The sequence below is a fragment of the Pristis pectinata genome, chromosome 7 (assembly GCF_009764475.1).
Source record: "Pristis pectinata isolate sPriPec2 chromosome 7, sPriPec2.1.pri, whole genome shotgun sequence".
Taxonomy (NCBI): domain Eukaryota; kingdom Metazoa; phylum Chordata; class Chondrichthyes; order Rhinopristiformes; family Pristidae; genus Pristis; species Pristis pectinata.
This window is the reverse complement of record NC_067411.1, coordinates 102,169,056-102,194,300: the sequence shown is the minus strand read 5'-3', so window position 1 is coordinate 102,194,300 and position 25,245 is coordinate 102,169,056. Positions and strand designations below refer to the sequence as shown.

The following is a 25,245-nucleotide window of genomic DNA, read 5'->3' as shown; positions in this document are numbered from 1 at the left end:
CACCTAGATTAGGAGAGGTATGTATGAGAGGGCATGGTTTTAGGGTGAAAGGGGAAAAGTTTAGGGGGAACTTCTTCACTCAGAGTGGTGGGAGAATGGAACGAGCTGCCATCTGATGTAGTAAATGTGGGCTCACTCTTGAGTTTTAAGAATAAATTGGATAGATACATGGACAGGAGAGGTCTGGAGGGTAATGGACTGGGTGCAGGTAAATCGGACTGGTGGAATACCGTTTCGGCACAGACTAGAAGGGCCAAATGGCCTGTTTTCTGTGCTGAAGAGTTCTATGGTTCTATTGAGGCGCATGCTAGTACAAAGGAATCCATTAAATATGTTTAAAGGCTTAGTGTGACTTTTTTTGTGTGTGTGTTTTAATGCTTTGTCTGTGGGAGTTTACAGTACAAACAAAACATACAAAAACATTGAAGTAATTACGGTTTCCTCCTCAATTCACAGTATAGCCTTAAATTAAACATTTCTGTTAAAGGCAAGAAGGTTTAGAAGGCAGAAGTAGAAAAATAAAACATACGAAGATGCAGGCAATCAACAGAGGGCTCCATAAACTTGCAGGAAAGAAGTGCTTTAGGATCTCATTCACAGCTTTTTCTTGAAGGCTGGCAGCTCTACCAGTGCACGAAAGCAACTGAGCTCTTGAGCAGTGAGATAATTTCTGAGAATCTTCTGATACAGAAGATCTATTTCATGTTCAGACCTTGGTATTGTAAATTGAATAAAAATGAAGATACATTTCAAGAATGTAGTGATGCTGTATGTTTTTATTACACAAATATAGCATATTTATGTACACTTGACAATAATAAACCAATATTTAATATCTGTGGCATGTAAATTGATAGTTTTTTTTTCAGCATAGCCTTGATGATGCAATTGCCTGCTGTGCATTCAGTACTATGATCAATTTCAATATAACCTGCTAACTGACCATTGTAAAGACTGGCTGAAAATGTCATGTATATTGCTTTGGCACTCTCCTGGCAGCTGACTCCATCTGTTTCTGGTATTAAAGTTTGAAAAATGTGTCAGCAGAGTCCAGGACTATTCTCCTAAATGACAGTAGGGTGCCTGCTTGTTTGGCTGCACAGTTCTCTCCATCCAGAGATTTCTCCATGGTAGCAAGCTCAAAAGTGGTTGCTGGCCATTGAGCTTGTTACCATATGATGTGATGAGAGAGACCAGAGGTTCCAGGAAGTTTGTCAATGCACAGAGCTGCTGCTGCTAGTCCCCAGCAATGGTTTGCAATCATTATACTGACCAGGAACTCTCTCTGAGCCCTGCACCACTTGCCTGATCCCACCCAGCACTAGCCCTCTGAGGGAGCCACGGCACATTGCCTCGTCAGTCATGTGGGATGCAGTCATTTTGCTCCATTGTTGTGGGAACAACAGCACAGGGCTGAGCTCTCAAGCTGGTTTCTGACACAGCAGTGTGCAGTGGCAGGGAGAGCAGGAACTTGTGCCAGACTCCTACTGCAGTAGCGTTGTCATTAACAAGTCTGTACATAGATAATGTTACATTGACCCCTTTTAGCACTGATTCCATTAGCGGTGTTGTTCCTGGGAAAACATCCGAAATTCTAGGCGGGGTACCAGTGTATCAGTACACAGAAATCTGATGACCCTAGGTGAACTCATTAATATTTGGAGTAGAACTAGCTGAATGTTGTGCAGCTTGTAAGGGGTCAACCATTATAATGTCCTCCTATTTAAAAACTAATGATGGTGCTGTATTAAGTAGGCACAGAAATAGTTTGAAGAATATTTACCAGCTTAAATAATATCCAATTTTGCAAGTGTGTGCTTATATAAAATAGATAGAAACATAGAAAAACTACAGCACAATTCAGGCCCTTCGGCCCACAAAAGCAGTGCTGAACATGTCCATACCCTAGAAATTACTAGGCTTACCCATAGCCCTCTATTTTACTCAGCTCCATGTACCTATCTAACAGTCTCTTGAAAGACCCTATGGTATCCGCCTCCACCACCGTTTCCAGCAGCCCATTCCATGCACTCACCACTCTGAGTAAGAAACTTACCCCTGACATCTCCTCTGTACCTACTCCCCAGCACCTTAAACCTGTGTCCTCTTGTAGCCACAGATTCAGACCTGGGGAAAAGCCTCTGACTATGTACCCTATCAATACCTCTCATCATATACACCTCTATCAGGTCCCCCCTCATCCTCCGTCTCTCCAAGGAGAAAAGGCTGAGTTCCTTCAACTTGCTTTCATAAGGCATGCTTTGCATTCCAGGCAGCATCCTTGTAAATCTCCTCTGCACCCTCTCTATGGCTTCCACATCTTTCCTGTATTATCAGTTTTCCAACAGTAGTTCTACTCTTAAAGCTGTCTTCTTCCATTTTAGCTTTTTTTTTCCCCACATGAGAAGGCTATTATAAGAACATAAGAAATAGGAGCAGGAGTTGGCCAACTGGCCTGTCAAGCCTGCTCCGCCATTCAATAAGATCATGGCTGATCTGGCTGTGGACACAGATCCACCTACCTGCCTTTTCCCCATAACCCTTAATTCCCCGACTATGCAAAAATCTATCTAACTGTGTCTTAAATATATTTAATGAGGTAGCCTCTACTGCTTCCCTGGGCAGAGAATTCCACGGATTCACTACTCTCTGGGAAAAGCAGTTTCTCCTCATCTCTGTCCTAAATGTATTCCCCCAAATCTTGTCCCAATTCCCCCAGTTCTATTCTCACCTACCAGTGGAAACAACCTTCCTGCCTCTATCTTATCTATCCCTTTCATAATTTTATATGTTTCTATAAGATCCCCTCTCATTGTTCTGAATTCCAGCGAGTGTAGTCCCAGGCAACTCAATCTCTCCTCATAGGCAAACCCCCCCCCCCCATCTCTGGAATCAACCTGGTGAACCTCCTTTGCACTGCCTCCAAAGCCAGTATATCTTTCCTCAAGTAAGGAGACCAGAACTGCACACAGTACTCCAGGTGTGGCCTCACCAGTCCCCTGTACAGTTGCAGCATAACCTCCCTGCTCTTAAATTCAATCCCTCCAGCAATGAAGGCCAACATTCCATTTGCCTTCTTGATAACCTGTTGCACCTGCAAACCGACCTTTTGTGATTCATGCACAAGCCCTCCCAAGTCCCTCTGCACAACAGCATGCTGCAACCTTTCACCATTTAAATAATAATCTGATTTTCTATTTTTCCTGGCAAGGTGGATGATCTCACATTTACCAACATTGTACTCCATCTGCCAGACCCTTGCCCACTCACTTAATCTATCTGCATCCTCTGCACTATTTGCTTTTCTACTCAATTTAGTGTCATCAGCAAACTTGTATATGCTACACGCTGTCCCCTCTTCCAAACCGTTAATGTATGTTGTGAACAGTTGTGGGCCCAGCACTGATCCCTGCGGCACCCTGCTCACCACTGCCAACCAGAGAAACACCCATTTATCCCAAGTCTCTGCCTTCTATTGGTTAACCAATCTGCTATCCATGCTAATACATTACCCCCAACTCCATGCATCCTTACCTTATGGATAAGTCTTTTATGTGGCACTCTATTGAACGCCTTCTGGAAATCCAAGAATACAACATCTACCTGTTCCCCTCTATCCACTGCACTCATTATATCCTCAAAGAGCTCCAGTAAGTTTGTCAAACAGGACCTGCCCTTCCTGAATCCATGCTGCGTCTGCCTGATGGAACCACCTCTATCCAGATGTCTCGCTATTTCTTCCTTAATGATAGTTTCAAGCATTTTCCTGACTACAGACGTTAAGCTAACTGGCCTATAGTTACCTGGCTTTTACCTACATCCTTTTTTAAACAGTAGCGTGTCATTCACTGTCTTCTGATCCGCTGGGACCTGTCCAGAGAATTTTGGTAAATTATCACAAGTGCATATACTATAACTTCTGCCATTTCTTTCAGTACCCTGGGATGCATCCCATCAGGACCAGGGGACTTGTTTACCTTTAGGCTCATTAGTTTGCTCATCTCTACCTCTATGGTGATAGCAATTTTGTATCAAGGTCCTCACCTCCCATCACATTATTAACATCTCTATTTGGCATGTTAGAAGTGTCCTCCACCATGAAGACTGACACAAAATAGTTGTTCAAGGCCTCGGCCGTTTCCACATTACCTAATAGTAATTCCCCCTTCTCATCTTCCAAGGGACCTACGTTCACTTTAGCCACCCTTTTCCGCTTTATATAGTTATGAAAGCTTTTACTCTGTTTTAGATTTTGTGCTAGTTTACTTTCATAATCTATCTTCCCTTTCCTTACTGCTTGGTTAGTGGTTCTTTGTTGCTTTTTAAAGTTTTCCCAATCTTCCAGTTTCCCACTACTCTTGGTGACTTTTTATGCATGAGCTTTTAGCCTGATGCCTTCTTTATTTCCTTAGTTATCCGAGGCTGGCTCTCCCCACCCTTACTGTCCATGCTTTTAACTGGAATATACGTCTGTTGAGCACCGTGAAAAGTCTCTTTTGAAAGTCTTCCACTGTTCCTTAATTGTCCCACCATCTAGCTTGTGATCCCAGTCTACGCTAGCCAACTCCTCTCTCATCCTGTTGTAGTCTCCCTTGTTTAGGCATAATACACTGGTTTTAGATCAAACTATTGCACCCTCCATTTGTATGAGAAATTCAGTCATACTGTGGTCATTCTTTCCAAGAGGATCCTGAAATATAAGATTGTTACTTTTACCTGTCTCATTGCGCAGGACCAGATCTAAAATAGCATTTTCGCTAGCAGGTTCATTAATATGCTGTTCAAGAAAGCTATCACAGATGCATTCCGTGAAGGCCTACTCAAGGCTGCCTAGACCAGCTTCATTTGCCCAATCTATGTGGAAGTTAAAGTCCCCCATGACAACTGCTTGTTCCTTTCTTGCATGTATCAAGTATATCTTGGTTTATTGCCTGTGCCACTGTAACATTGTTATTAGGTGGCCTTATTAGATGAGGCTTTTTTTTTAAATGACTAAGTCCATATTTTGCCAAGCTTAAAGTTTTCTTTGTTCTCATTAGTTATTTTGATCTTGAGCCAGATATTTACATTGTCCATTAGGTGGACCTTTAGTTTTAATCAGGATGGAGAAAAGGGAACCAGGAGATGTACTGTGTTTGGATTTCCAGAAGGCATTTGCTAAGGTGCTGTATAAAACGTAACAATGCAGGACGAGGGAATGAGTTTGGGAGTAATATTTTGGGACAAAAAGGGGAGAAGCTCTCTAACAGAAGGGCCCAGATGAATGGGCTATTTTTGGGTTGTCAAGCGGTAACTTTGTGGGAATCTGGGATCAGTACTGGGGCTTCAAATATTTACACTCTATATTAATGACTTGGACAAAGGGTCAAAGTATACTGTAGCTGGTTAGCAAGTTTAAGGAAGGCACAAAAGGGCTGCATAGGGATATAGATGTAACAGTTAGCGTAACACTATTACAGCACCAGAGACCCAGGTTAAATTCCTGCTGCTGTCTGTAAGGAGTTTGTATGTTCTCCCTGTGTCTGCGTGGGTTTTCTCCGGGTGCTCCAGTTTCCTCCCATATTCCTAAAACATACGGGTTAGGAAGTTGTGGGCGTGCTATGTTGGCGCCGGTAGTGTGGCAACACTTGTGGGCTGCCCCCAGAACACTACGCAAAAGATGCATTTCACTGTGTGTTTCAATGTACATGTGACTAATAAAGATATCTATCTAATGAGCAAGAAGTTGACAGATGAGGTATAATTTGGGGAAAATAGGAGGTTAATTACTTTGAAAGAAGGAATACATACAAGAAAATAGGAGCAGGAGTAGGCCATCTGATCACACTCTCTCTCTCTCTCTCTCTCTCTCTGTCTCTCCCACCCCTCATTCTTCCAAACTCTGTACAGAATACAGGTCTAACATTTTTTAGTTATTTATGATGCGACAACCCTTTCAGTCCAAGAATTACCATAGTGAATCTTTTCTGGGCTGCCTCCAGTGCTAATAAATTGTTCCATAAACGAGGGGAGAAAACTGTACACAGTGCTCCAGGTGCAGCCTCGTCAGTGCCCTGTGCAATTATAACAATTCTTCTCTATTTTTAAACTCGGTCCACTAAGAATAAAGGACAATATGCCATTTGCTGCCTTAATTACTTGCTGATCCATATGCTGATTTTTTTTTTGTGTTTCATGCAGAAGAACACCTAGATCCCTCTGTACCATACTCATTTGTAGTCTATCTCCATTCAGTCTGCTTTTTGATTGCTCTTACTGAAGTGCCTGTCCACTTGTGGTAACCTTTTGCCCGCACGTCTGTCAGGAACCTATCTATCGCTGCCTTGAAAATATTCAAAACATCTGTTTCTACCATCTTTTTGAGGATGAGTTACAAAGGCACAAGATCTATTGTGAGGGATAAAAAATACCCCATGTCAGTCTTGTATGACTGTCTCCTTGTTCTAGATTCTCCCACAAGAGGAAATATCCTCTCCATATCAACCATGTCATGGCCCTGCAGGATCTTGTATATTTCAATCAGGTTCCCCTTCGCTCTTCTAAACTACACTGGATACAAGCCTAGCTTGTCCAACCTTTCCTCATAAGGTAACCCACCCTTTCCAGTGATTGGTCTGATAAACCTCTTTTTCCAGTTGAGCTCACCTATGCTGTGTACAGCTGTATCATGACTTCTGTGCTCCATGTGCTTTGCAAAAAATGCCAACATCCCATTCACCTTCCAAACTTGCTCTACTCACATGCTAATTTTGTGTTTCATGTATTTAAAAACAACCAGGTCCCTCAGTACTTGTAGTCCATCTCATTTAAGTAATGTTTTTCTGCTCTTTACGGATGTAGGAAACTCAATGTTCCCACACATTATTCTACATCAGCTAAATGCTTGTTTACTCACTTAGTCTACAAAAGGATAAATGCAGGTTCTTTGTGTCCTCCTCACAATTTACTTTTCCATCTATCTTTGTATTTTTAGAACATGTGGCTATAATAAACTCGTTTCCCTACAACCAAGTTGACCAGAAACATTAACTCCAGGATTGTCTCACCAAGGCAAATTTGGTAATGCTGGTTCAAATTTCTTGATGTCATAAATTCAAGAGAGTCATAATGTGACAAGGGGTCCTTTGGCCCACTGAGGCTGTACTGACCATCAAACATCCATTTACACTGATCCCATTTACTCTCCCCTCATTCCCATCCACTAGTTCAATTTACCTTGGGATGTTGAAGGAAACTGGTACACCCAGTGAAAACCCACACATTCACAAGGAGAACATGCAGATTTTACTGAAAATATTTTGGCTTAATCTGAACCAAGTCCTTAAATCTGAACAAAGCAAAGTAAATCTGAATTAATGACTTTTTAAAGCTGTGGAAATAAAATCAGAAAATAGAAGAGCAGGCAACATGAATGAAAAGAGAAACAGAATTAATTTTTTAGGTCTGAGACCCCCTGTTAGAACTAGGAAAGAGAAAAAGTATGCCCTACAGCCCTGCTGTTAGCAATACATAACACTGATAATATTCTTCTGCCACATTGACTCATTTGGTGTGACTTTATCAAAGACTTTCGCTTTGGTCTAACTATGCCTCCTTCAACTTCTTTACAACTGAAAACTAACTCATTTTCTCTTTATCCCGATTCTGATGAAGGGTCTTGGACCTGAAACGTTAATTGCTTCTCTTTCCACTGATGCTGCCTGACCTGTTGAGTGCTTCCAGCACTTTCTGCTTTTATTTAAGGTAGCATCTAATAACTCATTGAATTTTTGAGTTATTTTTGTTTTGTTTTTAGAGGTATGTACATTTGTTGCATAGGAAAACATCTTTTGTGGAGTATAATTGTGTCTTCAGTGGCTGTTAATTTGTTGAGCTGAAGTGAAAACATTTCTTAAGTTTTTTTTAATGGGTTCATATTTTGTTGATTTAAACATTCCATGTACTTAAAAGCATTTGATTTTTTGTGTGTTCTGTTTGGATTTTTAAAAATCGTTTTCTGCACCAAATGTGAAGTTTCTAGATGAACTGAGGAGAAAGGGAGGAGGACATCTGCTTCTCCAGCTGACACTGTGTTCACCTTTCCCTCCCCACCCCCCCCCCCCCCACCAAGATGCTTTTAACCTCACAATCTACCTCCATTATGACCTTGACCTGCACCTTATTGTCTACCTGCTCTGCACTTTATCTGTAACTGTAACCTGTAACACTTTATACTGCATTTTGTTATTGTTTTCCCTTGTACTACCTCAATGCACTGTGTAATGAATTATCTGTATGAATTGTATGCGAGACAAGTTTTTCACTGTACCTCGGTACGTGACAATAATAGACCAATTTACCATTTTGAGCCATGCCTTGTGCAGAATGGCCTTTTTGTGATGGTATCTTCTACACTATCACCAGTGTCTGACATGTATTTGGAATTGTGTTGGTCTCGTGCTTTCTTCCTATGTTGTTAAAATATTAAAACTTCGACCGTATTTCTAATGTTACTTTTCTTCTGAGGGAACAAAATAGAATCAACACTATATTGTCTTGGTTTGCTGAATATGGCTCGACCATATTAATATGCAATGTAGACCATTTATGCAAAGTAACATTAGAAATGTGGAACTGTGATAAATTTTCTATGCTATGCTTTTGTTGTTGAGGATATAAAATGGAAATTTGTACAAGGTCTAGAATGAATCAAGTAAAAGATATAGATCAGCATTAGTATATAATCAGTGACCAGAAGAATTAGAAATGACCTTTTTAAGGTTTAGTCCACAAGTTGTTTGCAGCTGATGCTGGCTCTAATATACCTCTTTATAACTGATGCGACTGGTACCCAAGCATGATGTTAATGAAATTCTGTTGAAACATGTAGAGAGCCATAGCTCTGTGAGAAGCTATAACAATGTTTGGGGCATATATTTGGAGTGCCTACTTTTTATAACATTAAAAACATCTCAGAGTTTCCAAAGATCCTGGAAACAGTTGTACTTTTGAAGTTTGTCTTTATTTTAAGCTGAAATTATAAATAGGCTGCTATAATGAAATTGAAGTACTCCACACTGAGGTTGTTTTGCAGCTTGTTTATAGTACATATACTGTACGTACATAACAATTGGGACTAAAACCTGGGTTACACTTCTTCATGTAGTAATGCATTTTCAGAACATGTTATGTTGTAGTATGAAAGTGCCAATATTATTATATTCTTTAAGCAGCAAGACAATTATACCTTTTAAGGCAATATTGGTTGCAAAGGGATTGAATATTTACTTTTACAGTTGATACACGAAGCAGCTTGTACTGATAATGCAAAAATGGTTTAAAACAGTTTAATTCCTTTCTTTAATCCATTTTTTTTTCAATTCTCTCATTAGGACGTTGCAGAATCATTTTAAAATATGTGTGACTTTATTACACATTTATGAGAAATGTTGATTCTGGCTTGTTCCAGTATTTGTATACAGGTTATAAAGGATGATAATTTACATGATGTTAATAAGAATGGAATTTAAAATCATACTTATTTCTGTTGCATTTCTCTTTTAGCCCCACCCTCACTTTGTCCCACTACTACACTATATCATAATCATCACCCTTTACTTGAGAGGTGAGCAGAAATTCCCAGATATGGTCTTCACTGTAGCTGTTATCAATGCATTGGAATCAATAGGGTTTCTGGTCCTGTTCCAGACCTAACAAGGTCTAAACCCCATTGCTATCAGTTCAGCCATCAAAACTTTTCTTCTTTTCAGACGTCGTCTTATTTAACTGCATTATTAGAGACTCTCATTTGAGACAGTGACCATAACTCCTTAACGTTTACCATAGCCTTGGAGAGGGACAGGAGCAGACGATATGGGAAAGTACTTAATTGGGGGAGTGGAATTATAATGCTATTAGGCAGGAAGTTGAGAGTGTAAATTGGGAACAGATGTTCTTGGGGAAGTGCAAAATGGAAATGTGGAGGTTGTCCGGGGGGTACTTGAATGGGGTTCTGGATAGGTTTGTCCCATTAAGGCAGGGTAGAGATGGTAGAGTGAAGGAACCATGGTTGACAAGAGGTGTAGGATATCTTGTCGAGAGGAAGAAAGAAGCTTATCCAAGGTTTAGAAAGCAAGGATCAGACAGGCCTCTGGAGAGTTGCAAGGTAGCCAGGAGGGAGCTTAAGAATGGACTTAGGAGAGCTAGAAGGGGGCATGAGAAGGCCTTGGCGAGTAGGATTAAGGAAAACCCCAAGGCATTCTACAAGTATGTGAAGAACAGGAGGATGACTAAAATGAGGGTAGGACTGATCAGGGATAAAAGAGAAGACATGTTCCTGGAGTCAGAAGAGGTAGGGGAGGTCGTTAATGAATACTTTGCTTCAGTATTCACCAGTGAGAGAGACCTTGACGTTTGTGAGGATGGTGTACAACAGGCTGATACACCTAGGGCAGAGGTTTTCAGCCTGTGGTCCGCGCACCCCTGGGGGTCCGTAGCAGGTTGCCAGGGGGTCTGCGAGCAAGCCAAGAAAAAAATGGAAAAGCGACCTGTTACAAAGACGTAGCTTACTTGCTCCAGTTTTCCACTATTCAGAAAATTGGCCATACCTATTCTATCTGTTATAGGTGACAATCTTAGAGACTTAGATGACGTTCCCTTCTGGTAAGCTGCCACTTAATATTCGAGTTGTGTAGTCAGAGTAGTCAGTAGTGTTCACTACTCACTACTATTCTGTTGTGCACTTTAGTGTTAGCGAGACTGAGTGACGTTGTTGGTGTGCCTTAATAATATTGCTTGCTTACCGTGCATTTATGCCACAGTGACGTCACTGTTAAATGAAAAGTGTGCAAACATGTAAATTTTAGATTAGTTTTGATAATTTTGTTTATCAGTAATAGTAATTAAACTGTCCAGTGTGTATTGCTGAGTGTGGAGAAATTTCTGAAGAGAAAAGCTGACCAGAAACCGGAAGATTCTGATGACGAAGGGGATAAGGGTGACCGAAAGAGAAAACAATGCAAGTACAATCCAGAATACATTTCATATGGCTTCATTGCAGTGGAGACAAGTGCGGACCAACCTCTCTGTGTTGTGTGTTTGCAAACACTGTCCAATGATGCAATGAAACCAGCGAAATTGAAGCACCGTTTAACAACAGTGCATCCAGGTATTGCCAGTAAGCCGAAGGAATATTTTGAGCAGCAAAAGGAGCTGTACCTCAAGCAGAAAGGCAAAATGACAGCCTGCGTCACTGTAAATGAGAAGGCTCTTCGCGCGTCATATTTGGTAGCATTACGAATAGCACGTTCCAGGAAGCCTCTCACAATTGGAGAAGAGCTTATACTGCCTGCAGCAGTAGATATGTGCGAAGTTGTACTAGGAAAAGAATCCAGTCAAAAACTGAAAGCCGTTCCGCTGTCTGATAACACAGTAAGCAGAAGAATTGGCGATATGGCAGGAGATATACAGAGCCAGCTGATAGCCCATCTTCAGCAAGTCAGATTTGCGATTCAGCTCGATGAAAGTACTGATGTTGCCAGTGCTGCGCAGTTGTTGGTTTATGCTTGATATTGCTGCGAAGGAGAGGCTTTGGAAGACTTTGCTTTGCAAGGTGCTCCCAGGGCATACAACTGGTGAAGAACTTTTCTGTGCGCTTGACACTTGTTTTGTACAATCGGCATTGGCGTGGACACAATGTATTGGAGTATGCATGGATGGTGCTGCTGCAATCACTGGACGGAAGTCGGGTCTAGTCGCACGAGTGAAAGAAGTAGCTCTACATGTAGCAGCAACCCACTGCATGATTCACCGTGAGGCTTTGGCTGGATATGGATGAAAATCTTGCGGATGTGTTTTCCACATGCATTAATATCGTTAACTTTATCAAAGCCAGGCCGCTCAATCATCATTTGTTTGAAAATGTATGCCGTGAAATGGAAGCCGAGCATGAGCATTTGTTGCTACATACAGAAGTCAGATGGCTGTCACGAGGCCACGTTGTGCAGCGTGTATCTGAATTGCGAGATGAACTGCTCATTTTTCTAAATGAGCATAACGGATCATTGGCACAGTTCTTGACAGATGAGATGTGCAGATATTTTCAACATTTTGAACAGTTTAAATCTATCATTGCAAGGACCTGGCTCAAATGTTCTGAAAACACATGACAAAATCAATGCTTTCCAGAAAAAAAACTATCTGGAAGGGAAGATGCGAGCAAGGTGTCTATGATATGTTTCTGTTGCTGGCTGACTTTCTGACAGTGCACGAGACTAAGACAGAGGCCATTCTGAGCACTGTTTTGAACCATATTCAACAGCTGTCACATTATTTCCATGAGTATTTCAGCGACGATGATGCGAGCATGTTTGATTGGATTCAAAATCTGTTTGAATGCATGCTTACTAATTTAACTTGACATGAACAAGGAGAATTGGCTGAACTGTCATCTGACAGGACTTTGCGTTTGCAGTCCAACCGAATGTCACTGTTGTTGTTCTGGATAGCATGTTCCCAGGAGTATCCACTGCTGTCTGGCAAAGCCGTCAACGTTCTGTTACCATTTGCAATCACTTACTTATGCGAAATAGCATTTTCTGCAGTCACTGCTATGAAAACCAAATACAGATCAAGATTGAATATTGAGGATGACATACGCGTATGTTTGTCGCACATACCACCACGTTTGGACAAACTCTGCAGTGTAAAACAGGCACAACCTCCACATTGAACTGAACACTGAAAGACACCGCTGGTAATTATCGGTGATTGAGAGAGTCACTAATTCAATAGGGCCTGTGTGCAGTAATTTAAGTGTTATATGCATGAATTATCGATTGTTTGATTTTGTGGGCTTTGGGGGTCCGCCATCTAACAAGGACGTGTTCTGGGGGGCCGCAGCATGAAAAAGGTTGAAAACCACTGCACCAGGGCATGTCGATGTGAGGAAAGAGGATGTGCTGGAACTTTTGAAAATCATTAGGATAGATAAGTCACCGGGGCAGGATTGGATATATCCAAGGTATATCTAAGGTTATTATGGGAAGTGAGGGAAGAGATTGCTGCACCTTTGGCGATGATCTTTGCATCCTCACTGGCCAGAGGGGTAGTGCCAGATGATTGAAGGTGGCAAATGATAAGATAAGATATTTATTTATTAGTCACATGTACACACAGTGAAATGCATCTTTTTGTGTTACTGAGAATGTGCTGGGGGCAGCCCACAAGTGTCACCACTCTTTCGGTGCCAACATAACATGTCCACAACTTCCTAACCCGTACGTCTTTGGAATGTGAGAGGAAACTGGAGCACCCGGAGGAAATCCACGCAGATATTGGGAGAACGTACAAGCTCCTTTCAGACAGCGGCAGGAATTGAATCTGGGTCGCTGGCGCTGTAATAGCATTACGCTAAATGCTACACTACCGCACTGCCTTGTTCCTTTGTTTAAGAAAGGGAGTAGGGATAACACTGGGAATTACAGGCCAGTGAGTCTTACTTCAGTGGTGGGCAAATTACTGGAGAAGATTCTTAGAGACAAGATTTATGGGCATTTGGAAAAGCATCGGCTGATTAGGGACAGTCAGCATGGCTTTGAGGGGCAGGCTGTGCCTCATGAGCCTGATTGAATTCTTTGAGGATGTGACAAAGCACATTGAAGGTAGAGCATTGGATGTGGTGTACATGGATTTTAGTTACTCAAGGAAGGCTCATTCAGAAAGTCAGGAGGCATGGGATCCAGGGAAATTTGGCAGTGTGGATTCAGAATTGGCTCACCCACAGAAGACAGAGGGTAGTTGTAGATGGAGCGTATTCTGCCTGGAGGTCGGTGACCAGTGGTATTCCATAGGGATCTGTTCTGGGACCCCTGCTCTTTGTGATTTTTATAAATGACTTGGATGAGGATGTGGAAGGGTGGGTTAGTAACATTGCAGATGACATGAAGGTTGGTGGTGTTGTGGATAGTGTAGAAGGCTGCTTTAGGTTACAACAGGACATTATAAGGATGCAGAGCTGGGCTGAGAAGTGGCAGATGGAGTTCAACCCAGAAAAGTGTGAAGTGATACACTTTGGAAGATTGAATTTGAAGGCAGAATACAAGGCTAATGGCAGGACTCTTAGTGTGGAGGTACAGAGGGATCTTGGGGTCCACGTCCATAGATCCTTCAAGGATGCCACGCAGGTTGACAGGGTTGTTAAGAAGGTGTATGGTGTGTTGGCCTTCATCAGTTGGGGTATTGAGTTCAAGAGCAGTGAGGTAATGTTGTAGCTCTATAGAACTCTGGTTAGACCACACTTGAAGTATTGTGTTCAGTTCTGGTTGCCTCATTATAGGAAGGATGTGGAAGCTTTAGAGAGGGTGCAGAGGAGAGTTACCAGGATGCTGCCTGGATTGGAGAGCATGTATTTTGAGGATAGGTTGAGTGAATTAGGGCTTTTCTTTTTGGAGAGGAGGAGGATGAGAGGTGACTTAATAGAGGTGTATAAGATGATAGAGGCATAGATCAAGTGGACAGTCAGAGACTTTTCCCCAGGGCAAAAATAGCTAACATGAGGGGGCATAATTATAAGGTGATTGGAGGAAGGTATAAGGGGGATGTCAGGGGTAAGTTTTTTTTTACACAGAATGGTGGGTGCGTGGAACGCACTGCCGGCAGAGGTGGTGGAGGCAGATACATTAGGGACATTTAAGAGACTCTTAGATAGAAAAATGGAGGGCTATGTGGGAGGGAAGGGTTAGATACATCTCAGAGTAGGATAAAATGTCGGCACAACATCGTGGGCCGATGGGCCTGGACTGTGCTGTAATGTTCTATGTACTTCTGAGACAGTCCCTTGGAACTGAGCATGACCTGTTTTAACATGCACATTGTAAAGCAATTGCCATTATTTGTGAATGAGTGAAAATATTTTGTTCTTGCTTATATGCATGTTAACTTTGGTGGTATTTCTACGTACTCAAGGTTGTCAACACCTTTTGCCATTTTCTCCTTTGAGAATCAGCTTTTATACCAACTGGTATAGCCAAGGGCTTGATCATCCTCAGTACCCTTACACAGAATGATCACATTGACCTGTGACAGGGTCTGTTTGATGACAGGGTCATGGGCAACATAGTGCAGAAGCCCTGCCCTGATGGTACCTCTGACAGGTTCTATCAGAAAACAAGCAAGAGCATAGTTTTGTCTTTGGCCGAACTTGTAAATGATTTTTAAAAGTTTCTTTAAATGTCTCTGAAGTTTAGAAAAATGTAAAAACTATTAAAATTGAAGTAAGTAATTAGAAATGAAATTATTAATTAACAAGTCATAAATCAGTATTAATTAATACAACAAATAAATGGTATCACTAATATAAACCAAAATAGTCCTTAATAAGTAAAATATTCTAAATCTGTGCCCTGTAAACTTAATTGGAACCAATGGGGTTTTAGGTCTTCCCAAGTCTGGGACAGGACCAGCAACCCCATTGAATACATTGGGGGTCCACACTGACACTGAACCAGCAGATACGGCCACTGAAGTGTGTCAGTAAATCCTGGACTTCCACATGAACAGCTGTGTAATAGTGGATCTAGTGGCTATAAATGGTGGTGGTAGTGGGTGGAGTCATCAGCAACTATGTAAAGCCATGGGATTCAAAATTTAGAATTAACCTTGCTTTATTTTTATTTATGTTTATGTTAACTGAATCACCACTTTTAGTAATTTGTACATTTGTCCCGTAGCTCCTTCAGCCTAATTAGTTATATTATCCGAGCAGCATGTGGTCTCCTTATTCTTCCTACTAAATGTACTACCTCAGACTTGCCTGGGTTGAATTTTGTCTGCCAATTTACATGTCCAATCTGCAAGCCTATTTATGCCTTCATGTATTTATTGCATTCTTCCTTTTATATTAACTTTAGTCTTCCAATTTGATGTTTGCAAATTTTGTATGGCACTTCCATTTCCAGAGTATCCATATCATTAATCTAAATAGTGGTCCAGTTTTAATCCCTATGGAAACATTTCCCATCTTCTTCTGAGGAGCTGCCTGACTTTCTGTTTTTTTTGCTTTGTAACCAGCTTTCTATCCATTCTGGTATCTGTCCCATCACTCCATCTGCTCTGATCCTGGTCATAAGTCAACTGAAGACCTGCTGTGAATTGAAACGTATAACTCTTAATGGCTTGCCTTTCTGTAGAAGGAAAAATAAAAGATTTCAAAAAAAGTTGGTTGAACCTAATTCCTTTTTGAAATCTATGCTGTCTTGTTATTTTTCTAGTCCTGATGTGCTATACAGTTCTGTTTGCTGTACCACAACAAGGTTAAACAGAGGAGAATGTGCAGAACAGTACAGCCAGCCCAGTATACAAATGATTTGTTTTAACTATGAAGAGAAATTTAAGCAATTGGTATTTATCTGGAAAAGAGCAGATTCAGGAGGGATATTTTTCCATATTCTTCGTGCAATAGATAATATCCCTCAATGTTGTTACTTAAAGTTGGTTTCTTGGAAAAAGCATTAGACCAAGCCATCTAATTCTAAAATGTTTCTATTTGTTCACTCGGTGAAAGTAATGATGCACAACTTCAATATGCTGCTCTCCCAGGACTGAACTTGAATCCAAAACTACAATATATCACTAAACCCACCTTTATTTACTCTGAAATATTATCTTTGTGTCCGAACTAGCTGAGATTTCTGCCTTCATCCTTTGTGTCATGCTCAGATTTTTCATTCTTTTTTTTTCTGGCTGTTCAAATTGTGAGCTCCATTACCCTTGATTAATTCAGAACTCCATCATCTACTCCTAACCTGTACTAATTTTGGTTCAGTTATTATTTTTCTTTGTCCCTCAATTGCCATGGTGAGGTGCTACGTTTTGTGCAGACACTGACGGATAAACTTCCACTGCAGAAAATGCTTTTGAGTAAATGCGAGAGTCAGATTATGAACCATTTTTTAAAATTAATATTTAAAAATGAATATAAAACCTTCAAATGTAAAATTCTAAATCCTTCAAGCAGTCACAAGGCAAGTCCTAAGCAAATGGTTTCATAAAACGAAGAAATCTCAAGTAAAATTAATAAACTTTGCCGTGTTGTACTTTTGCCTCTTTTGTAGAGTTATACAATTAATTCTATTCTCCCCGTAGCTCTGGATTTTTTCCTTTTCAAGTAGTCAACAATGATTCAGAAGGGGAAGATCGTGTCTGACAGATTCCTAAAACTTGGTTGATTGAGTAATCAGATAAGTGGACTGTGTAAATCATGTGATATGGTGTACTGTAATTTGCAGACGTCTTTGGGAATAGATGAGGGTGAAAGGGAGGAGACGATGTCCAACCCTGCAGTTCTCCCTGCTCAAACATAACTCCTCCAGTGAGTCTCGTTTTTTGTGGCTTTGTGTTGGGATTTTATTTAAGTGTCCTGGATACAAAAGCAAAGTGGTCAAATTTGCAGAATGTACCAAACTAAAAAGTATAGCAGCATCTCAAGAACTAGCTAAGAATTTGCAAACTGAATTCAGCTAGGCATGTAGGTGAACAAACACTGACAGATGAATATTAATATAAACCAGTGCAAATATACACAAGTATGAAAATGGGTGATACATACACTGCAAAAACAATGAAAATAGGTTGGGATGAAACTGAAAGAGACCCATAGTTATCCATCCCGTTTCAAGCAGAAATACACACAGTCATTGAATGTGAAACTCCATTGTCAAAACTGAAGAATGACAAGAGCAATATATGTAAACCATATATATTGCTCTCGTCAGACACTTGAATAATGTGTTCCGTTTTGGTCATCTTGAAAGATTCATGCATAGGGTGGAGGATCTGAATTATGATGAAAGGTTCAAGTCTGGAAAGGGGTCAACTAAGAAAACTGGATGCACTTGAAATGATGTGGTGCTGGCCTATCGGAAGTTCGTACCTCTTTGAGTGCATGAATTAAAGTGGCCAAATGGTCTTCACAATCATAATGATAATGAATTTTGTTGTTTGTTTCCCTTTCCATGTCATTCCTGGCTCTTGGTTGTACAACCAGATTTTGCAACTTTTTTAGCAGTCCATAATGAAATACGCATTGCAGGAAGGGTTGATTGATCAACATTTGATATAGCAAATCATGCAATTTAGCCTTTTTTCTTTTGTTGAGTTGAAAGTCTATTTCTATTAACTATATACCAGAACTTAGTAACCGAACGGTGCCATTCTTTGTTCTTTCTTTCCTTAGAATAGTAGCATTGCATGTATTGAATTCATGATGTTAAAGTGTCTTGTTTTCAAACCAGATATACTTATGATTATGAATGTTATATTCATATTTTGAGCAGTACTGTCAAATAAAATTGACAGGTACCTACCATAGACAACATATTTTCTGCAACAGGGGCTCCACTAATGAGAATGCACCAACACCAGCTAACTGGAACTTTCCGAGTACAATGTGCTGTGCTTTGGATAAATTCAGTTTGAAGTGTTTTGCTTGGGGAATGCTAGGTTTTTGTTTTTTTCCTTCTAATGAATGTGCCCAGTGCTGTTATTACTTGTTGTTTGCTATTCAACTTGTTACTCAATTTTGGTTCATTTTTATACTTATAAGTAAATGGACATAAATTTCACCAAAATTGAAATTTAACCTAAAGAATTAAGATACATGTTTACCTTTTGAAAATTGTGTCCATGGTTAAAGGATTTATACAGGAAGACTCAGCATTATAGCAAACCTGGGCATTCTCAATATTCACTTGTCAGATGTCAGTATATTTTGTATAAACAAAAAATTTACAAGGCCATAAATATTTTCTGTTGCAAACTTAATTTATGCCATGAATTACTGAAATTTGTCATGTATGATGTGTGAACAATTTTAACTTGGAATGAGAATTATTTTTTTATTGTGTGATAATGATAAAATAATTTATTTGTGTTATCTTGCAGGTTAGCACTGTATGTATATGAATATCTACTCCACGTAGGAGCACAAAAATCAGCACAAACATTTTTATCAGAGGTGAGTCATTGTTCAGACTTCACATATATTTTTGGTTCTCTGGAGTCGCAGCCTCGTGAACTTCAAATTCTATTCTAGTTATAAACTGAATAAAATGTGCCTTAAATGGTGCTTTCACCTCGTAGACTTCTTAAATGCATAACATACTTATTCATAATTGGAAAATCAATTAGATTAATTTTAAATGCTTGTGTTAAAGTAGATATCTGAAGTATATTGAAATAACCCGTGGTTACTAGCTCACCAAACTTTCTTCCTCAGTCAATCCAGATTCCTTATTACTGTGAAATACTGTTGCAAACTTTATTACTTACTGCACAGTAGAGTGGGGGGGGGGGGGAGGGATTTAAATTCCAGTTATTTTCAGAGACAGCTTTGGTACCTGAAAGGTAGGTGTTCAAAATCCAAAGTGCACCAATGTCTACTGATTACATAGTCTGTTGTAATGAAGAATAGCTGTGAATTTACATCAAACCTCGGTTCACATCTACCTTTGTAAATTTGTAATAAGGCCACATGCTTTGTCAGTGAGCTTAAGGTGGCTGTGTGTATTGTCATTTTAAAAAAATATTTTGAATATATGTAGATACAATGGTGTTATCTCAATTTATTTTTTAGATACGATGGGAGAAAAACATTACATTAGGAGAACCACCAGGCTTCTTACATTCGTGGTGGTGGTAAGTTAGTTTAATAATATTTAATGAGATCTAATCAGCATTTTTGGGAAAAAAAATGGACAGAACTGGGTATTATTGAGTGCCTTTAAAATACTTTGCGATTTGTTTTAATTGACCTTCATACTAAATGTTAAAATACGGATTTATTTATGTGATTTAGATCTGTGATGTAAACATGTGACTCTAGTTTGTTGATTTCAGAAAATGCTCAATGCATGAATTGTCGACCAAGCTGCTTGTACGCATTGGCCAACGCACTTCTTTAGATAATGGTGGTGTACATCAGATTTTATATACCCTATATAACATCTGTCTCAAATATAGTGTCTTCTCAGTTGCACAATTTGCATACTATTTCAGAGAAGAACAATTCACTTGATTAATTCGTATGCAAGATTTATTTTTTATTAAGGTTCTTAAGAATTTATTGTTCTCATTTTTATTTAAAAATTAAAACCACATTTTAACCACTGCTGCCGCAGTGAAAAGGCAACAGATCATGATTCTGAATTGAAAGAGCCATGACATTTAATGGATAAAAGGAAAAGTTGAAATACATTTGACATTTCAGCTTTAAATTAATCATGTGCAAGCATTAATTTTTGTGGCAGCATGGTGAAAAGCTGATCCTTTCACCTTTGGGACCGGATTAGGATCTCTACATTTTTGATGGAATGAAAGACTTCTGTATGTTGAAATCAAAGATTTCAAATTAAACATGTGTTGTTAGTTGTTGTGCTGCTGGTTTGGAACACATTGGTCATAATTGGCAACTACAATAATGGCTGAGTTTAGAATCGTAAATATACCAGTGGAAATTGAATGGTCTTGTGTAGTTGGGAGTAATGTGAACTTAAATATGAGGAATTTACCTCAGAACTAGCACTTGGGATTATCTGCTGCATATAGTGGATGGACAAAGTGTAAAACTTAACAATCCTGACATTTATTTTTCCAGTAGTTCAGATCTATAGTATAGGTAACATACAAATTCTTAACATAAATATTATTGTGATTGTTTAAGTAACATTTGGTTGGTAGTACATTATTCCTACAAATGCTGAAGAATATATGTTAATTTGTTATAATAATCAAAGTCATACAATGGTTACAGTGCAGGAGTGGAATTGATTTATTATTATCACATATCGAGGTACAGTGAAAAACTTGTCTTGCATACTGTTCATACAGATCAATTCATTACACAGTGCATCGAGGTAGTACAAGGGAAAACAATAACAGAATGCAGAATGAAGTGTTACAGCTACAGAGAAAGTGCAGTGCAGGTCGACAATAAGGTGTAAGGTCAAAACGAGGTAGATTGAGAGATCAAGAGTACGTCTTCTACTAGGGAATACGAGGAGGCTGTTCATTCCATTTGCATCTCCATTGGCATGCTACCAGAGCAACTCATTAGTTCCACACCAACCCCGCTTTTCCCCCCCCCCCCCCCCCGTCTGTCTGTCTCCAGCCTCTTCTGCATCATTGAGACCTGAGCAGATTGGGGGGGTCACTTGGAACACCGTCGATCTGTCCGCTGTACCAGCTGGCATCTCCCGGTGAACAGACATTTTAATTCTACTTCCCATTCCCACACTAATGTGTCTGTCCACAGCCTCCTCTACTGCCAAGTTGAGGCTAGACACAGATTAGAGGAACAGCACCTTATATTTCGCCTTGGTCGTCTCCAACCTGATGGTATGGACATTGATTTTTCTAACTTCTGGTAGCCACTCCCCTCCGCCCTTTTATTTTTCCCTTATCCCACCGGCCCCATCACCCCTTCTCTTTCCCCTCCCCTGCCCTATCCATCAGCCCATCACCCACACATTCCTCCCTCCGGTTCCCCTCCCCACCTCCTTCCCTTTATTCCATGGTCCACTGTCCTCCCCTATCAGATTCCATCTTCTTCAGCCCTTTGTCACTTCCACCTATTATCTCCTGGCTTGCATCATTCCCCCTCTCCGTCTCCCACTGCCTATCACCCACTCACCTGGATCCACCTTATCACCCAGCTCTTGCTCCACCCCCTCCCCAACCCTCATTACAATGGCTACCTCCCCTCTTTCTTTCCAATGAGATGAAGGGTCTCGACTTGAAATGTCGACTGTTCATTTCCCTCCATAAATGCTGCCTGACCTGCTGAGTCCCTCCAGCATTTTGTTTGTTGCTTCAGATTTCCAGCATCTGCAGTCTCTTTTGTCTCTGATCCTATCTCTGTAGCCTTAGTATTTTATGAAGGTTCAGCATGACTTCCCTGTTTTTATATTATGTGCTTCTATTGAAAAAGCTCAAAACTGTGTATACCTCATTATTGGATTCTCAACCAGTCCTGCCACTTTTCGGGGACATGTGCACGTATACCTCGGGTCTTTCTGTTTCTGCACCCTTTCAGAACAGTATCCTTTATTCTACAGTGCCTCTCCTCATTCTTTCTATCAAAATGCATCACCTCATGTTTCTCCACGTTAAACTTCATCTGCCGTGGTTCTGCCCATTTAATCAGTTTGTCTACATTCTGCCACAGTCTGTAACTGTCTTCTTTACGGCTCACATTACTGCCTGTTTTGTGTTATCCATAAATTTAGAAATATAGTAATTTTAAAATTTGTATCCCCAAATCCAGCTCATTTAATATGGATTGAAAAAAGAAATACCCCCTGGGAACGCTACTATTCACTATCCTCCAGTATGAGAAATATCCTTTTACCATGACCTCTATTACTTGCTACTTAGTTAATAGTTAACAAAACATTTTAATAGAGTACAAAGAAGAAAAGCAATATGCATTTGTAGAAGGTGACAGTTTGAATAGAGGAAAAGAAGGTATTCACTGGATTGGAGAAGTGTAGTGAATATCTCTACACTGGAATGACCTCTATTACTTGCTACTTAGTTAATAGTTAACAAAACATTTTAATAGAGTACAAAGAAAAGCAATATGCATTTGTAGAAGGTGACAGTTTGAATAGAGGAAAAGAAGGTATTCACTGGATTGGAGAAGTGTAGTGAATATCTCTACACTGGAGAAACCAAATACACATTGGGTGCGAAGAGCATCCCTATTCAGTCTGCAGGTTGCCTGTCACTTTAATGCTCCATCCCACTTCCCTTCTGTGGCTTCCTACACTGTTCCAATGAAGCACAATGCAAGCCTGAGCATCAACATCTCGTTTTCCATCCAGGCACATTTGTAGCCTTTGGGACTCAATATCAAATTCAATGACCTCGGATAATCGTGAACCCATGAACACTACCTCATTATTCCGCTTTGGCACTATTTATTTATTTTTGTAACTTATATTAATTTTTACGTCTTCTTGCACGGTACTGCTGCCACAAAACAACAAATTTCACAACATATGTCATATATAAACCTGATTCTGAATTAGCTTTTCTTGTTTGTATCAGAACTGACCAGTTCTCCTGCTAGGTTATCCATCAGTATTATTAATTTAGATTTTCTTTTTTTTTACAAATACTACTTGTTCTGCTGGCTATTGCCAGCATTTTCCTTTTAGTTTCAGGATTCAGCAACACTGATCTGCATTTCAGTTTTATGTACTCCTTTGTTTTCTCTTGCTCTCTAACTTCTCTCATTAATCTATCAACCACACAGCTCTGTTAACCCTGGCTTCACCCAATCTGAGATGTACCTTATTGTTCTCTTCACTCCCAGCCACTGCATCCTCACCTCTCTGCAACTTAAAACTAACTTGTTTTATCTCTTTCCCAGTTCTCATAAAGGATGAATAAATCTGAAGTATGAACTCTTGTTATCTTTCAGTAGGTGATGCCTGACCTGCTGAGTTTTTCTAGATTTTGTGTTTTTATTTATGATTTTCGGTGTCTAAAGTGTTTTTTGATTTTGAGAGGAACTTAGTAGATTTCCAATAACTGATTCCTGGTTTTTCAACCATTTGCAGTGAATTATATAAATCCTTAATAGCTCTCCCCTCCCTCTTATCAGAACACCCAGGATATATCTAGCACAGAGATTGGATTGAATCAATATTTTTATTCATTTAGTGGGGTGATGACATTGCTGGAAATGTCAACATTTACTGCCAGGCTCCAATTGCCATTGAAAAGTTGGTTTGAATACCTGAGTCCCTTTTGGTGAAAGTATTTATGTTGAGGAGGAAACTGCAGAACTTAAACTCAGTGACGATAAGGAACAGTAATATACCTATAAACCCAGGTGGTGTTTGACTTGGAGGAAAACATGTAAGTGGTGGTGATGTTTCATTGTGTCTACTGCCTTTGGAGAGACCTGGGCTCAAATAGGAGCTGTCAAAGCAGTCTTAGTGACTAACTGCAGCATAGGTCTAATGTGTTGTTGCATCAGGGTTATGGTTAGATGGTGGGAGTTGAATGTCCAAAGTGGTGGATATTACTTGTTAAATGGGCTGCTTTGTCCTGATGGTGTCACTGTGGTTCTACTAGCTGTTCTATTGTGCTGCTCTACTCGTGGCACGGTCAATACAACTGGCACAGAGGTGCCACTAGCAGAGCTTCTGCCTCACGGCTCCAGCAACCCAGATTCAGTCCTAACCCCAGGCACTGTCAGTGTGGAGTTTGCATGTTCTCCCTCCAACTACATGGGTTTCTTCTGGGGTGCTCCACTTTCCCCGCACTCCCAAAGGTGTTGATTGGTAGGTGAATTGCCACTATAAAATACCCCTTTTGTGTAGGTGAGTGGTAGAATATGTAGGAAATTGATGGGAATGTGGGGAGAATAAAATGGGATTAGTGTAGGATTATTGTGGATGGCAGGCTGATGATTGGCATGGACTCGGTGAGCCAAAGGACCAGTTTTTGCACGGTAAAACTCTGAGCTACCTGAGTTTAATGAAGAGTATTCCACTCCTGACTTGAGACTTGCAGATGGAGAGATTTTGGGGAGTATGATGTGAATCACTCACCACAGAATGTCTATTCTCAAACCTTCTCTTGTAGTAACTAATACTTGTAGTTGGTCTGACTGAGTTTCTTGTCAAAGGTGATCCTCAGGATGTTGAATGTCATGGTTTGGTGGTTAGTTCTTTGTTGTAGATGGTCATTGTGTGGCAATTATTACTGCCCATTATTAGTTTGCATCTGAATGTAATCAAGTTCTTGCTGTCTGTGGGTATGGGCTGCTTCATTTTCTCAGGGGCTGTGTTTGGAATTTAATATAGTGCAATCATGAACAAATATTCCCACTTCTCACCTTGTGGTGGAAGGAAGATAATTGATGAAGCAGTTGAAGGTGTTTCTGCTTAGGATATTGCTGCAGGAGTTCCCCAAGATAATGTCCTGGGGTTGAGATGATTGATCTACCAACCACAACCACTTTCCTTTGTGTTACTCCAGTCTTGATTCCCATTGAGCAGTTTTAGTACTTCTGCTTGGTTTTATGCTTGGATAAACATTGCCTTGATATTGAAGGCATTCACTGTAATCTCACCTCAGGAATTCAGCTCTCTAATCCATATTTGGATGAAAACAATGATATCTGTAGCTGCATGGCACTGATGAAATTGAGATTGAGTGTTGGGAAGCAGGTTATTTAATGCTGAGTGGGACTTGATG

The 25,245-nt window shown here is 40.2% G+C and overlaps 1 protein-coding gene across 2 annotated transcripts in view; it reads left to right on the top strand.

Moving 5' to 3' along the window:
• LOC127572339 (single-stranded DNA-binding protein 2) overlaps positions 1-25,245 on the top strand; it is a 299,567-nt gene that overhangs the window by 37,482 nt on the left and 236,840 nt on the right. For both annotated transcript variants that reach the window (XM_052019481.1, XM_052019480.1), the window contains exons 2-3: positions 18,919-18,991; positions 19,610-19,671. In XM_052019481.1, coding sequence (XP_051875441.1) covers positions 18,919-18,991; positions 19,610-19,671 — 135 coding nt within the window. The remainder of the gene's footprint in view (positions 1-18,918; positions 18,992-19,609; positions 19,672-25,245) is intronic.